Here is an 18,073-nt window from a genome sequence, read left to right on the forward strand (position 1 = left end):
AGAAATTATATAGAGCTTTTGTCCAACACCTTAATTCATAATCAGTAATGCACAGTGTTGAAAGAAGTGTGGAGAAAAATATAATAAGCTTTTGCTTATAATTGTCAGAAGAGATGGGTGATTTAAATAAATTTGTAAAATATCAAACCCAGTTACTCTTTATAACCACTTTGCACGTAGTATATGTGTGCTAGAGAGGTCTTAGTCTTTTTAGAATAGATGTTAAACAGTGAATGTTTGACTCAATATCTAGTTTCCAAATATTATGTTCTAATAAGAAAAGTGAAGGTGTACAACTCTCTTGTTAATAAATCTGTAAATTAGGAGCCTCATGGTGGAGAGTGTGGTTAGGAGGAGTCAGATTGCCTGGGCTTGAAACCTGGCTTCACCTCCTTTGGCAGACTCCTCAGTTTCCTTATTTCTGAAACAGAGATAATGACAGTTTGTACCACACAGGCTATTGTGAAATAAATGTCAAACACTTAAAACAGTCCTTAGCACAATAGAATTCACAGATAAATTAACATCTTTTAAAATTACATTCATTTTGTTTCACATCAGAGATCCAGGCTCAGCCATTTTTCTAGGTACCAACATCTTAGACATATGACATTACTGAAATGACTTTTCAGAATTAAAACCTACCCAATGACTTCTTAATAGTTCCATGCCATGAACTTACTGCTTCTTGTTTTTATTTGTTACTTATTTTCAGTGAAAATACATGTGTATTCAGGTATAGAGATATATAATTGACATAAAGTTATAGGAAATTAACAGTAATTGTCTACTTCACATAATTGTTAAAATATATGCTTTTTCTGAAATGATTGTTGTTAGTTATTAAGCCCCTTATGTTTCAGACTTCAACTTTATTAAAATTAGTACTTTTTAATTTTTGAAGTCAATATTTTGAGATGCAAAGCACTTTTGACATAAAACTCAGTTAATTTTTACCCGAAGAGAATTTAAAGTAACAGAATCGTCCTTAGACAGGAAAAAAGGCCATTCACAGAATCATCTATTTTTGTTCTGATTTACTTAAGTGAAAATATTTCAATATTTAAAATGTGAATACTTTCTTGTGATTTTTTTTTAAGGTCCTGTCACTATGCATAATTTAAAGCTTTCATTTGCTCTTAAAGCTTGCACAATTTGAAGGTTTCTGGATAATCTTTAAACTTTAATGAAGCTTTTTCTAAAATCGCTTTATTTAAATGGAAATGGAATCTCACCCTCTTTGTTGGAAGGAGGGGTTGCCACACATTACCTCCGAATTATTTTTTTTAATTTTTGTTTAGAATTAAAAAAATTTTGTGGGGGCCCACTCTGAGGCTTGTGGGGTCTTAGTTCCCTGACCAGGGATCAAGCCCGGGCCCTCAGCAGTGAGAGCACAGAGCCCTAACCACTGGACCGCCAGGGAATTCTGCCTCTTAATGATTGATATAGAGATGATTGGATGTAATTATTAAAGCTTCATCAATAAGAAATTAAGGCAGAAAATGTAGGATACCACAAAAGAGGAACAGAAAAAAAATTTTATATAAACAATATTTTATCATTCTTCTGTCTCCAGTATTTCTGTAGTGGCTCTGGAGAAACCTACTTTTTATTGTGTAATATGAATCAAGTATAATAAGCTAATAACATCCCAATATTTGAATTTCCCATTGTAACTTTTATTTTTCCATAGAACATGTAGTATGGATTTTGAGGGGAGTGAGGTGTGTTATTCCTTCAGGATATTGAATTACCATGCTGCATTTCGTAAGTTTCATAGGCAGTGCACTTTTCAAGAAATCATTTGATTAAGCTGAGTACAGGCTTCTTCAGGCAAACTTTAGAAGCCAGAACATTCAGAGAGGAATTTCTTACCAGTTTAAAGACAGCCTTATTGGATCATGGATTCATCCCCGGGGCAATGGCAATTCTAATTTGATAGGGCTTTTTTTTTTTTTTTTGTAAATGAGGTTATAATATACTTGAAAATATTTCAGTTGCTTCACTTATTTTTCTATGCTGTCTTTTTCTTAGGGTATGTATATTAAATCAACATATGATGGCCTCCATGTAATTACTGGAACTACAGAAAATGTAAGTATTCTAACATTTCATATTTTGGTGTGTGTTTTTCCTTTTATTGTTAAACAACTTATATTAACACATAATTGAGGTTGACTTCTGAGGACATGAACAGATTAGGATATAAATTAAAAAGACATATTGAGTTAGTAGGTGCTTTTTTGGAGAGAATTTCAGTCATTTTAGTTAGTTTAGAATAGCTGTTTACCTGAAGTAAATCAGATGTTTTTTGTTCACAGCCAGAGATTTGTCTTTGTTAAGTATTTTCTGATTCATGACAAGTTATTGTGACATCTAAAAGAATCCACTTCCATCTGTCAGACAGTTTAGTTTTATTAGGAAACTTAACTCATGTAAGAAAGAAACATCAGATAAGTCAGGCTTTCTGAATACTTGAAGTATAATTGAACTTAATTCAGTGGAGGGGCAGCATGGTATAGATCAGTGTGTTTTCACAGTGAGGTCCGTCCCTGGACCAGAAGCATCAGCTTCCCGTGGGAATGCCCCACCCCAAACCCACTGAATTAGCTCTGGAGACCAGCCTGTTTCTTAATAAGAGATTCTGTTTTAACAGGTGGTTCTGAGACATGCTCCAGTTTGAGAACCACTACAAGCAGTGGGTCAGAGTCCCTAGGCCTAGGCCCTACACCCAATTTTGCATTTTAAGGGCAGTGTAATATTTGGCAAGTCATTTACTCTATCATTGCTTTAATTTCCTCAACTGTAAATTGGAAATAATATATCAAATAATATATCATCTGCATTACATACCTCACTAGGTTGTTGTGAAAATAAAATAAGCTAATAAATATGAAATACTATGCTATAAAGAAAGAGCTACAGAAATGTGAAGTGATTGTGTTGGACATTAACACGATCAGTGTAATAGATTTGAATTTCATAGTAAGTCATTTTTTCTGCACTTGGTTGTCCCAGATTTCCATCCCACTCTCTTAAGCAGGTTCTGAGCTTTGAAATTTTTTCTTTTAGAAATTCTGACAAGTTGCATGTTTATACCATGTTCCTTCAAAGAAGACTGAGGTGGAATTAGTTAATCTCAAGTTATTATTGTTCTCAACATTTTACCAGCATTTTCTCTTTAAAAAGACAACATTCTTTTCACCTGATTCACCTATTACTTTAATCATTTATTGATCTTTTCCCCCCTCCGCTTCACTTAGTTTCTTGTGCATGGTGAAACATAATATACATTGCAGTTGGATTGTTTTACTGGCTTCACATTGATATTAAATGTGAGAGTTATATGGGATCAAGAATATCAGTTATATGCATATTGTCAACTATTTAAAATTTTTAAATGCAGTGAGATGCTGTATAAACTATGCTCCTGTCACTGATTGATCATTCTCATTGGTGTGTACATTCCCCTGATACTTTGTTTATTCATTTGTTCATTTAACAAACCTCTGCCTCATGTCTGCTGTGTTCCAGGCTTAGGACTAGGTATTGAAACAATTTTTAAGTTAAAGTAGCTTGCTGCCCCTAAGGAGTAAAAGTAGGGGTTTATCTGTGTAAACAGGTAGTGAAATTTGCATAGATAGACAAAGGAAAAAATAGTAAATGTTGCCAAGTGAAATCAGGGAAGGAATCACAGAAATGGTCATTTTGAACTAACTGTATCTTGAAGTATTGATAGGAACATATCTCTCTATATTGTATGGAGTCTGTAAAAAAAACTTGAGCCCTATATGCATTGCTTATATTACTCAGTAATATTTGATAAATGGATGAGTGACCAAAGAAAGATTGATTCTATGAGTAGTTCAGATATAAACCATATATTAAGAGGTATCATTTAATTCTTTTTTCTTGAAAATATTTAATTATTTTTGGTACCCTCAGTCATTTATCATTAGATCTGTGTTGAGTCTTAGTAAAGCTGCTCACTAAGTGGGTAAGTTATTTTGCTTTGCTGTGCCCTAGTTTCTTAGTTTTCTCCTATGTAAAATGAGGGGTTTGAATAAAATAGCTCTTTTAACACTGAAAGTCTATAGTTTGTATGAATTATTTCCTTTTTTACTCATCCGTGCAAAAAGTTGTTTCAGTTTCTTTGAATTTTATGTACCAACAATCATTTTGTTTTACATCATGACTTAGAGCCATTAGCTTGATTTTTTTTTTTCATACTCTCCTTTAGAAAGATCAATTGTGAGCCAAAAGCACAGGAACTGACTCTATAGTTACAGCTTGGTTTACAAACTTTTCAGAAATGTTACATGGTACTTGTTTGATTTGGTAGGTGCTGCAAAATAAATACTTGTTTTTTCTTGTTATGACACTATTCTTAGGGTTGGGTTCACATCCTAGATGAACTACCCTCTTAATCGTATGGTTGTGTTATTACTTCAGTAACTGGAATTCCCTGAGATACCATCTAATCTCGGATTCCAGCCTCTGACAAATAATTTTATTGTGAATTTTTAAATTCGTTAAATTGATTGTTTTAAGACGTATTTATTTTGGAAATAATTGGAAATTGGAAATAAATAAAAACTAAAGGAACTGGAAATCACTTTTAAAGAAAATCCTATTCCAGTGTCTCAAAAGTAGCATTTTACTTTGCAGATTGCATCACCATATCATTCTTCTTTAGCTTTCAGTAGATACGAATGAGTAATATTACAGTATTTATAGTTGTGTTTGATAACTTAACACACATATGAATACCCAAATATATTTTTTCATAAAAACACATCTGTATATTCAAAAGTCCATATGCATATTATCATTAAAATGTCTAATAATATGCATAATCAATAATCGATAGTCACTAGAGGGAAAATAAAGGATAGAATTTTAAATTCATTATCCATACCTACAATATTATAAAATTTCTGTCTTAAATCTCATTTTAGTTTCCTAAAGACTTCATAAAACTTGTCAACATTAGCTTACCAAAGTTGTTTTTTGCTTGTCTTTGTTTTTAATGTCTTTGGGGAGTAAAGGAAAAAAATGATAAAATTGTTACATCCTGTAGAAATGCTGGCATTTTAGTTTATTTAATGTGATTTTATTTGCCTATACGTTACACTGTATGAAACATAAGAAATAGGATTCTCTTGTAGTTAGATACTTAGAGAATGTTATATAATGTAACTTTGAACAAATGGCAATCCATCTTTTAATTTGCTTTTCTCATTTATTCAGGATTGATGGTATTAATGATGAAATAAATTAGCAATTTCATCATTAGTTGACAAAGCTTTGATGCCGATCATAAGCATGTACTTGAAAATATGTGTTTGCTGACGTTAATGTGAATTATTTGTATTAAATGAAAAAGATCAACGTTTAAAAAATAATGTTTTGACATATATATTTTTGAACCAGTTGCCCAATAGAGCCTGAGAGGGTTGTCTGTTTAAAGTGTGCAATTATCATTTTCCCTTAATGCTGTCAGAAACATATTGGTCTTTTACAACACAAATACCTATATATTGTTTTACATTCCTGCTTTCTATCATTAGTTATACGTAGAATACAAATAGTATATCAAATATTAGTAACCATTTTTGCTAGTTTATTTTCTTGAAGATTATAATTAACTCTTGATCTAATTTAAAGGGGTGAACTTACTGTAGTGTTTCCATAGAGAAGAAATGACTGATAAAATTTATGCTCTTTATCATTTCCTTTATGTTAAATTTAGTCACCTGCAGATCGGTGCAAGAAAATCCATGCTGGTGATGAAGTGATTCAAGTTAATCATCAGACTGTGGTATGTATAATTACCTTACAAGTCAGTGGGAGGAACTAATATAAAGATTGCCTAAAGCTTTGAAAGAATACCAATGGAATGAAAGGCCTGTTTGTGTACAAAATAATTGAATAGCCTTTTAAAAAATAACTATTTTTCTTAATTATCTGAAGAAATGTAAGGCATAGTTTTAAAAGAACATGAGGAAATATTGGTGGTGGCTGAGTTTAGATGTACATTTCTATATGGACAGGTGCAGGATAATATTACCCTATGAACTGGGGTGATCATTTTGGTATAGAAATTAAAGTGACAGTGCATACAAATTCAACCTTTTCTCGATATAACTTTTAAGTTTCATTTTATAAATTATCAAATTACCTAGTAGATATGTTTTGTAACAGCATACATTCATTCATTTACTTTAACATTGATTTGTTCATTAAAGTGTCTGGCAGATTGGTTTATTTTAATGTCAGTTTTTAAATTTAAATTGGAATAGCTGAATTGGCTTTTCATTTCCCAAAAGAGGACTATAGTTTAAGTTTTAAAACTATTGCACTTAACTAAATAAGTTCATATAATTTTTTTGCTCTATGAACCTCACGATTCCCTTTCTAGCTAAGAATGACAGTGGCATTCTGTGCCTACGGTAGATTTTCAAGGGCAATTTTTCTTAATCTTAGATTTAGAAAATGAACATCATCTGATTTTCATTTTGGACTATTTTCTGTCTCAGTTGATCTATCTCTGCCAAAATAAAGTATAAAGTTTTTAAAAAATGAAGTTAAAATTAAAATAATCTGATTATTGATTAATAATCCTCATTTTAAAAGAAAGTGGTTTTTTTTCCTGGTAAATATTCTACTTATGGCTCACTAACTCTTCAGAGTGAGTAATTATTTCCTGTTGTACCTTTTAACTAAATTTGGTTTTGCATGTTCTAGTCATAGAAGAAAGGCTGTATTTTGGGGGTAAGAAGACTCATGTGAAAAGTCTGATCTTTCTCGGTGATTCTGATATTAAGGCAGACGCTATTTCAATTTTGATTTTGAATGAACTGAGAAGTTCATGATATTTTGGAGAGGCTCCTGAACACTGATAATTAAAGTTATGATGTTTCTTCAATGAGTTCATTATCTAAGTGAATAAAAGTTAATGAAAGTTTGAAAAATTAAATGTGTGGGTGTAAAGTTAATACTAATTATTGTTAGTTAATGCTAATTACTGGAGAATATTGGTCATCGACAGAGCCTATCTACACTATGACAGTTTTGATGATAAGTTCTCATTACTAGAAACTATACAAAGTGATTGTCTTGAGTAAAGTTTCTTGTCCCCTAGGATGAGGATTTTGGGCAGTGGGATAAAGCAGCTGCTGCTTCTAATGTTCATGCTGCCTCCATTTCTACAATGTGACCTTAACAAATATGACATCTGTTGGATAGTTGGGCCTATTTCCAGTTGGTCAATTCTAAGAGGATAGAGATTAGTCTCTAATGAAAAATAAAATTGTTAAAATGATACTCTTTGTGGAGCAAAGATTCTCATGTCTATTGTATATGAAAGTCTTTAAAAGACTTCAAGTGAACTAATAAAATCTCTATGGATTGGTGATATTTATATACTGTGAGAATGTGTCAACACATCTTTGCATCACAGGGATATTCTAAAATATTAAAAACTACACAGAATGATGGTTGGGGGAACTTGCTTTCAGTTTTTGCTCTGAAACTGACTTATGGTTTTAAGTGAGTCATGGTAACTATTTAACTTTATCTTTTTAATAATAATAACCATAGCCAACACTTACTGTGTTCTTACAGTGTGCCAAGCATCATGTTAAGTAGTTTACATATTTTATGTCATTTACTTCTCACAATAATCCTATGAAGAAGGTGTAAGTGGAGATTGAATGATTATTTAACCCACCCACAGCTCAAAGCTCACTGACTACAAGGCCCATGCTCTTACTTCAGTTTTATTATACTCCCTCCCCAAAGTCAAATTATAAAATTATCAAACAAAAGGGGAGGAATTCTAATAATCCTGTAAGTAAACCCCAGGATTCAGGGAGAGACTACATGGAGCCAAGGGTAGAGAAGAAGACAGGAAGTGAGAATTTACGTAACTGGGGTAGTGCTTCAGCTGAACTGAAATTAGAAATGGGGTTGAAATTTAACTTGACTGCCACTTCTTCACTCACTCCTTTCCTTCAGATAGACAAGATATGTAAAACACAATGCCAGGCACACATTAGGAGTTCAACAGAAACTAACTTTCCAACCTCCCTTCCTCCCTTTTACCTACTACAACAGTTGGGCCAATTGGAGTCCAGTTCCTTGACAGACTGCTACTACAACCTACAAATTGATTTTGGTTGATAATAGAGACATTCTCTGTTAGGAAATTATGTTGAATTCCATGAAAGTAGCCTTCCTTAATAATGTGATCAATTACCAGATTGTCTCCTTTGTGTTCAAGTAGAGGCATAGTTGTGCAAGAATGGTACCTTTCATTAAATGCACCCTACTCTTTCCTCTTTTTCTTGCTATTGCCTGCATTGTGGTCTGTGCAGTGCTTTTAACTTCTTACCAGACAATATACAGAAGTGGGGAAATGGACATTATCTGAGTTTTATTACTATGAAAGGTTTGATAGGTTGATAAATTAGTTGAAACAAGTATAAGTTAATTGCAGTCTGCAATTACCCCTTCTGTCCCTGCATTTATAACCAGGGACATTAGGGGTTGGTTATGAAATAATAATTACATTAAAGTATGGCCTAATACATCTGAAATACATATTTAATGATATTTTAATCCAGTAATTAACTGACCAGAATAGTGAGATTTTGCCAATATTATTCTATACTAATCTAGATTCAATAATGAAAAGAGTAATATTCAATTTTATATTTTGAATGTTATTAGCCCAGTTAGTAGTTTTCTGTAATTCTAAAATTTCCTACTGCTACAGGTAGTAATGTACAATATAAAATTTGATAACTTTTCTTATTATAAAATACCTGTAAAAGCAATGTGAAATTTTTCCCTAAAAGTCTGAGAAAGTTAAATAATCACAGATGAATTCAAATACTATTTTTTGAAATTGCTAGTATGGTATATCTTCAAGATATCCAATTAGATGTGTGTGTTTGTGTGTTTCTAGTTTGTTCTTTTTTTTAAAATACATTTTCTTATTTGAAATGAAACTGGAAGTTTTATGTCCTTTTTCACGTTGCTATATTCTTTATTATAAGTGGCTTTTAAGCTTTTCTAATCAACATACTTCTGTGGCTGAGAAACTGTGGCTGCCAGGTAGGAAGAAGAAAAAATCATGAACATCCAAGCAAAGCAGACTGAGTCCTATTGCATGTCTTCCCTGCCAGTGAAGATCCAACTCCTCAAAGGCTGCTGGAATCTCCCAAGATTTTTTCCACTTCATCTGCCACTACATTCCTCTCTGGGAGATACCTCGGCATAGTTTGAACCAACAACTCTGCCCTCATGATGCACTTTTAACACTTTTTTTTTTTTTTAGCTGATGAGACTACTTACAGTTATTAAATCTATCTGGGCATATTCCTAATGAATCTGTTAAAATTTCATGTCAATGCTGTTTTTGGTGTGTAAGTGTTATAAAGATTCTATCCATACTGAAAACAGATATTTTCTTCTTAGGGATATCAGTTGAAAAGAGTGGGGTATGTGATGGTTGAATCCAGCATTTGGAAAATTTTCCTTTTATTTTGTGTATATACTAAAACATATTCACTATTATTTTGAAGGTCTTCTGGAACCTGGTGACTACATTATGGCAAGAAATGGTTCAATAGATGGGGCTATAAATCCTACTGGGAAATAACGGGGTTGGGATAGTCAAGAAGAATATAGACTACAACAAATAGGGTGTTACACATTGATCAGTGAGAGATGGAAGATGAACACTGTAAACTAGTGTGTTTTGTTACCCCCAAATGGTAAACGTTGCTGAACAAGAATGCAGGTGATGGCAGAGTGGGTGGGGAGAAGGGAACAAGTTAAAGGACTATTGAGTTATCTTGAAAGGTCATTCTAACTTCATTTATGTAACTCTCAATGGCGTCTCCCTTATTCTCTCTTATTCTCACTCTAGTCTCTCATTTTTTACTCTTTCTTCACCCTCTTGTTCCTTCAACCCCAGAACAACAGGCACGTATTGTTTGAAAGGGAAACCAACGTAATCAGAATGGATGGAGAGTGTGGTGACCCATTAAAACCCAGATCTCCCTTTCCCTCCCTCTCACCCTACCACCCTGCCCCTGGACTTCAGCAGGAAGGAAGGAGTGGCTCATTGAGTGGAATCAGTACCACAGTATTGGCTAACACTGATGTGCTTTTTCTCTCTCTTTTTTAATTTGTTTAATTGTTGTCTTTATTTTTTTAGGTTTTTCTTCTAATTCAGTTTTCTTCTCCTTTCCTTTACCATCCTCATCTCTTCTCACTTGACTATTTCTCCTCCATTCTTCACCTCTTTCAGGTTTTTTTTTTAATTCTTGCCTATTTTTTTCTGTTCTCCTTTCTCAAAAGAGAAAGTATTTATCTTATGATTCCTTATAACCAGAATATTGAAAACTAAGACCTCAAATGGCAGTATTTGTGGTGCACCTCCTTTCTTATTCCTGTAAACACAAGATGTTGCTGGAATACAGAGATTAAATATGTTAGCATGGTGTTTAACATATTGCTTAATAAATGGTTATGATAATACCCTAAAATAACTCCGTTAGGATACTAAGAAATTGGTATTCTAAAACAGAGCACACGAATTGTTCTCTTTTGGAAGGGAAAAATATCATGAAGAGACACTTACCAAAAATTGAAAGAAATAATGCATCATAGTTTTTAGTTACTCATAGTAATATTTTATTTCAGGTTCTACCTTATATAGTATGTCATTTATGAGATGGTGGTAGATTGTTTTTCTTTTATTTTACCTTGAATATCGTGGATTTGATGAGATGTGTGGAAACTGGTTTTGAATTGCCACATATTGATATAAGTTATATATTTTATTTTCCCTAGAGAAATCAATTCATTACTTTATTATCCAATATAATATTTTATGATTTTTCTGTTATCAAACAACAATTATCTTAAGTCTTTATAAAAAGGAGATAAGTTGTATGATACCTTAACATTGGTAACTTCCTGTGAACCAATTTATTTTTTCTGCAGATCTCTGCATCCTGATTTCTTTCGTATTTATGCAGTTCTTACTAGCTTCACCAGGAAAAGACTAATTGGTTTTAAACATGATTAACGCTAATTTATTTTTATTATTAGAAACATCTTTCAGTGTCAACATACAGTTAATATGGTTCAGTTATTTTACATGGAATTTTAAAAGGTTTCCATATTAAGTGATTATTTTGTATGTTTCAACTGTATCTGTTGGCTGATGTTCTTACCTACTCTGGCTTATTAAGTGTGCAACTCATTTGCAAATCAGTGTCAATAACTATATCCCTTTTCCTACGTCTATCAGAAAGGCAAAAGTTGGCCAGTCACAATTCCCTGATTTACTTTCTGTCTGTAGTAGGGGTGGGCAATTAATAGATAACAGTTAACTGCCTAATGAAGATAAAAAATTATTGCATGAAAGGGAAACACATTAGAACATCATAAAATAGGAAATTCAAGAGATAATTATAAAAGTCTCACATTCCTTTCAGGTTATTTAGCCCTAGGATTTAAATATAGGTTTCATCCACTAAATTAATATTCTGATCAGCTTGGTGGCTGAAATTTTAGGTAATGTAACCACTGATCACTTTCACATTCCCTCTCATCTTATTACTCTAATACTGGGCAATAAGGGGAATTTAAAATTGAGACAAATGGCAGAGAGAGTTCACTGTGGCCCCATTTAGAGCTGACCCTGAGTTACCTTTTTTGTCTGAGTTGTTGCATTTCTGATAAAATGATTTCTAAAGATAACTTCTACAGTGAAAGTATTTATAACCATTATGGAAGTTCTTAAACTAAAACTTTTATTAATAAAGATGTAGAATGCTGTTTATTTAGCTATATAAATGCATATATACACATTCTTTGGTTTTGTTTTGATAAATATAGTCATCTATTGCAGTATTTGCTAGTATTTTCAAATACACATATCTGTTAAATGTCTACCAGTAAATGACATTATAAAAATTCATAGAAAAGCTGTAGATTTTAAAACATGTTACTTTTTGAATACTAGGGCTTTGGTTCCTTTTAATTACGTTTTTCGTTTGGATTCCTAAATTAAATTTAAGCTGAATTTTTTCATAAGTATAGACTTTTTTTTATTCTTTCTCAGAATTCTTATAAATAGGATCTATAGATTTTTAGATAACAATGCTTTGTTTCATCCCTTAGCTTTGGTGACTAAGACTCTTTATTTTAAAATACACATATTTCCAATGTCTTTGCAAGGAGAACAGAAATGAAACATAGGAAGGAATGGCTGAAATGTAATAATTTCCATATATATGCAAATACAAAATGGTGTTAAAATTTAACCTATGCAAATATCTTTATAAAAATTTTAGTTAAAAACCTGTATTATTGTGGTTCTTTTAAAGTAGCTTACTGATTTTGGGGGGAATGAGGTTCTATGATATGACCAAAGATTCATCCCCACAGTCTTTCACTGTGATGTGATTGTCTTCCTTCTCCACGTCTCCCTAGCAGAGTCTTTCAGACTCACTCAATTTTATGTTTTGGAGAAGTTAAAGAATACCATGAATGATAATGAAATAAAAATAAATGGGCTTCAATTTAGTTTTCTATAGCATATACGAATGTAAACCATGACGCCCCCAAAATAAACTTTTGGCCTTCAGAGGCCAAAATATTACCAAATAGTGTATTGAGCTGGAAGAAGGGGGAGAGAGCAGTAGGTTCAAGATGCTAAACTATACCCATAGTTTTTAAATCAGCTTGCCACAGAAGCAGAGATACCAGCAATACAAAGGCTGCAGTTAATATAAGTGTTGGTAACAGGAGATAATGCAAGTAACAGGATATGGAAATGTATCACCTTTGGTGAAAACATTGTGGGTGATTTGTAGAACTTAATGGAAAAAATTATGATTATTATTTTCTTCCTCCCATGAGCTTCCTCATGAGCCAATCAAGAAATTCTGATTTAACCCTCAGAACTTCTTGGTTACGGAGAAAGACTCCAGGAAGGTGGTGTACAATAGGTGAGAAACAAAGTACTAGCTTCTTGTAGTCTCCAAGTTGGCTTTCTCTCTTGGACTCCCTGTCCATCTTCAGAAGTGAGGAACTGTGTTCTCTATGCTTTCTCTTTAAATATAACACACACACACACACACACACACACACACACACATACATTATATATGTGACTGTCTGTGAAGTGCACATGAAAATATTAACTACCAAAACATATGTTTAAATTCAAATTGTGAGCAGCTCAACACGGTCCAAGTTTTACCGTAAAATTAAGCCACATAAAAAACAAATGCTTTGATGTATGCAGTCTTATTTCACTGGATAAGTGCCTTTTAAAGTTAAGGAGACTGTGAGGTGAAGAGTGGCTCAGTGAATAACGACATAAAATTGTGGAGTTTTTCCTCTAATGAAAATAAAACTTTTTAATTCCCATATTCCTTCTTTTCGAATGTTTGTTCCTTTCATGTTCTCCCAAGATTATCTCTTCTAATCATGTTTGTAAAAATATCAGTACTAAGGTTTTATTTAAAATAGATAACACCTTGGGTCATTTCTGAATACTCTGAATTACCTATTTAAATTACTCCATGTTGGAATTTAAGGTCACTTTTTTTTTGCATTTAGTTAATTAACCAAATGCATACCTTTCAGCTTATATTTCTTTATATTTGAACCATAGGTAATTCTTTGTTTCTATTCAGTAAATGAATGATTGTGGAAGAGCAAAATTAGGATATCTCCAAATATACTATAGTTTAATGTTGTAAGACTTTATCATTAGTATTATGTGAAAAAAATAAATTTAGGTGAAGGTGAAGTTTGTAGATTGGTACTCAAATTTAGTAGTTCTAGGATCTTTGAAAAATATTGTGTATCAAAATTCATTACTTCTGAAATGTTTTTAAATGTTTTAGTAATGCAGGGGAACAGAGCACTATAATAAATATCTCAGCACCAAAAAATTTGGCAAAAACAGTGTCATTAGTCTCAGGGTGATAGGTTGTATATTGAATTAAGTCTCTTCAGTGCTTTTAAAAAGAGCAGAAGAACGTTTGGGTATAGTGTGACATATCATCAGACATTCATATAGGCACACTTCAAGTCTCTTTGAAATTTCCTTTGTGAAGAGGTATCATTTATACATTACAAACTGTTAGTAAGAGCCAGTGTATACACAGGAGCGTGTGTAATTGTTAATGAATGGATCTGTTACTTTGTCTTCTGAAGGATAATAACTTTGAAAATCTGTTAAGAATGTCCTATCTTCCTGCTTGTATGTGTAGAGATGTTTTCTTGTAACTCCAAATACAGTTGTGACAAAGGTAAAGAAGGTCTAAGTTGATAGGCTTACATTCTTACCTTTATGTTTATTTTTTAACTTTGCCTACTTGGGACCATAGAGTAGAGATTCTTTTCATATCTTGGTCAAATAATTCACCAGCTATTGTTTCAAAATCAGATAGGCTAGAGAAAGTCCTAAAGGGGTCAGAGACAACTTCTTCCCTGTATGTACAAAGAGGAAAGGAAGAGTGTCACCTCTTCAGCACCAACCCCAAAGTGTTCTGTGCATCTAATCTGGGCAACCCATTGTCCAAGGACCTGCCCACTTATGTTGTGTTAACCCAAGAACCCCTGGTATCCTCTTCAGCCTGATCAAAGCAATTACAAGCCCCATCTACAAGAAAGCAGAGCCTCTGGCTTTTAACTCTTGGGATACCTTAAAAACTTTCTTGGACAATTTTAATCCTGTTTGTGTTGTATATAAAATGCATTTCAATGTCCAAGTTGGGGATTACATTTAACTAGCAAGACTTGCCATTGTTTAGGGACACTGACTTTTGCTACCTGGACAATCAGGAAGGTAATAGTAGTAGTTCGGCATATGTGAAAAGCAGATTATCTTTAATAATAAGGCATATTTTGTGTAACATGTATAAGTGGGTTTTTAAAGGTTCATTCCAATCCATAAACTTAATGTGAATGAAATATTCTATTAAAATATTGAGAAAGAGAAACTTGGACTATGTACAACCACTACAAAATATTTTTCTAGAAGAAAACTTTCCTAACAGTGTTTATATAATAATAAAGCAGAATCTTTCTATGACAAATAGCAACTATATCCACGGTTATATTCCTTGTCATAAATCACTATGACTTTAGGTCTGAAGTATCCAGGATGTAAATACTGGTTTTTTTTTAATGTTCATTTATAAGAAAGTATATTTGGTAATTTGAGGGAAACAATGTCTATTATAGCTTTAGTATCAAGTATATTACATTTAGAGAAAAATTTAAAACTACATCTTGGTTTTACATACAAAACTAAACTCCCTTTGGAGTTTTAAGGCACTTTATTGTCTCTGAAACATTTACATTCTCATGTCACCATATCGTTTCACTAGTTGAGTTATCAACAAATACTGATTAAGTCTCTGCCATTTGTAAGGCATTGATTGCAGGTATATCCAGACAAATAAGACTCAGTTTTTATCCTAAAAAAAAAAAAAACCCTCAAAAAGTTTTGTGAGGGTAGATGAAGGGGGGGGTGAGGAAAAATATATAACTTTAATAAGAGGCAGTGCATGAAAAAAAATGCCACTGGAGAGATACAAACAGTGTACCATGAGATCACATGAGGAAAATAAGGTTCTAGCTGTAAGAGGCTTTATGATGGTACTGCATTTAATAAGTGCCATTATGGATACGTAAGATTTTATAGGTGGGAGAAAAATTGCAAGTAGAAGGAAGAACGCTTTTGCAAGGATATAGCTGAGGAGAAAAGCACAGTGTTCGAGGGGAACATAATACTAACTTCACCAACTCTTCCACCCATACTGAACTACCGAAAGTTGCTCAAACTGGTTTTACCTTGTCTCACGGCTTTCTTCACTCCCTCAACATCCACATCACCTTCACGTGTCCAATTCCTAAGAAATTCAGCTTAGACTAATAGGAAACCTTCCCTGAACCCTCAAGAATGGGTTAGATGCCCCTGTGGGAGGCTCCCATTTCACCCTGTATCCATTCTATTGACGTACTTCTCTTAATTTATTGTAAATGTTCATTGACCTGCTCATCTCTCGCCTGTTCATTATGCTTTTTAATGAGTCACAGGTTGCACTGCAAGTACCATTGTATCCATAATAAATAGAAGGCACACAATAAATACTTAGTGATTCTATAAGTTATAATATCTAATCTTAAAAACATATTAAAATATTCTAGACATGAGCAAGACACTCATTGTCTAGTAGAGCTGTTCTTAAAATGTGGTTCCCAGACCTGTAGCATCAGCATCATTTGGGAACTTGTGAAAAAAAATGTAAATTCTAGGGCCCCACCTCAGACCTACTGGATCAAAAACTCTGGGGTTTCCAGGAGATCCTAACACATTCTGAAGTTTAAGAACCACATTAAAGAAAAATAATATGAGACAGCTATGGCCATATTGACAAAGGACCTATTTGAGGAATTGATTCTTTAGTTAGGCCTTTGGAGAGCTTTTCAAAGGTTTTGAGGGGAAGAACACTTCTATACTGTAGCAGTATTTTGGAGCTGCAAAAGATCAGAGTAGAAAGAGCCGTTAGGACTCTGTTTTAAGTCTAACAGTCAGGTATCCACGCCAGAAGTAAGGCAGTGAGAGGAAATATTAATTGCTAGAATCTATTCTTTAGGATACATGTGGATTAAAAAGAGGGGGAACTGTCAAAGGTGACTCCATACTCAAAACTTGAGAGGATGATAGGGAACTTTTTGTTATTGCTGTTGAATGAGAACAGGGAGCTGAGTTTGGTTTCTAAAGTGTTGCATTCATTTGAACTACCACTACTACTATGTTTGTAATCTTGGCCAAGAAAACTTAATCTCTTTTTGCTTCAGTTTCTTCACATGTAAAATGGGTTTAATAGTTTACTTCCTAGGGCTGTCATAAGAATGAAAATATAAGTAAAAGGAATGTAATACAGACAGAAGAATCTAGCGTAGTGAATTACTGGTGCTTGATTATTCAGTAGCTATTAGTATGGATGAACTGAACTGTTGGAAATATGTCACGAGTTCTTGATAGGGAGCAGGGATGGTTAGAAAGATTTGGGATTCATGCAGCAAGTTGTTAGTGGAAGCTCTGGGAAGAGAAGAAATTATTGTAAGAAGACAGCATGAAATATTAGGGGTAGAACACTTAGCCTAGAGGAAATACCTGCATTTATTGGTTGTAAGGAGGAAGAAAAGATGGAGGACAAGTAATCAGAGATGTACCAGGACCACTTCCTTTTACTAAAGCTCATCTCTGTTGTCATCTATTTGCGCTTTCCGACCCATTCTGTGTATTAGAGTTGTAATGTATTGTGATTTTGGAAGTCTAATCTAATCCTTTAGCCTGTGCAAGAATATTTAAATGTCTCTTTTGGTGTTGAGTTCACTTTTTCACAAGTCAGACAATTCCTTTTCGGATGTCTTTGATTATTAAAATGTTTTTCTTCATATGTATCCCAAACCCATTATCTCTTAAAGTTTTGTATCTTATTTAATTCCTTCCTATGTTAGGATCCCACTAGGCTCCCTTCTTCCTTCTTTCAAAGCTCCCTGTATCTCCTTGTACAGAAAGACTTCCATTGCACCCAATGTAAAGAATACTTTACAATCATTTTTCATATTAGTGTTGTATCTTCACATGGCTTTTCATTCAGGTCTATCACACTTAATACTTTAAAATCATAGCCAGAAACTCAAATGAGGAAATGGAAAACTAATCTTGAAAAATGATTAATACACATTGATATATTTTACCTATTTGGACGTGTATGTACCATTACATTTAGCTCCGAACACGGGGCTCCCAAATTTCTTGAAGTTGTAACCCGTATACTTGCCTCATTTCATCATACCATCTACTCATGTCCCCCTATAATCTGTCAACCATAAATATCTCAATAACAGTTAAAGACAAATAAATTTATTTCAATAATTCATTACATTTAATTATATGTTCGAAGATATGTGAGGGTATCACAGAACCAGAGCTGAGAATTATTTTTCCTGGAGC

The 18,073-nt window shown here is 33.2% G+C and overlaps 1 protein-coding gene across 4 annotated transcripts in view; it reads left to right on the plus strand.

Annotated features, from left to right (window-relative positions):
• CNKSR2 (connector enhancer of kinase suppressor of Ras 2) overlaps positions 1–18,073 on the plus strand; it is a 263,595-nt gene that overhangs the window by 123,170 nt on the left and 122,352 nt on the right. For all 4 annotated transcript variants that reach the window (XM_059911674.1, XM_059911675.1, XM_059911672.1 and 1 more), the window contains exons 7-8: positions 2,035–2,094; positions 5,753–5,821. In XM_059911674.1, the coding sequence (XP_059767657.1) occupies positions 2,035–2,094; positions 5,753–5,821 (129 nt within the window). The remainder of the gene's footprint in view (positions 1–2,034; positions 2,095–5,752; positions 5,822–18,073) is intronic.

This window comes from Balaenoptera ricei, chromosome X, assembly GCF_028023285.1.
Source record: "Balaenoptera ricei isolate mBalRic1 chromosome X, mBalRic1.hap2, whole genome shotgun sequence".
Classification (NCBI taxonomy): Eukaryota; Metazoa; Chordata; class Mammalia; order Artiodactyla; family Balaenopteridae; genus Balaenoptera; species Balaenoptera ricei.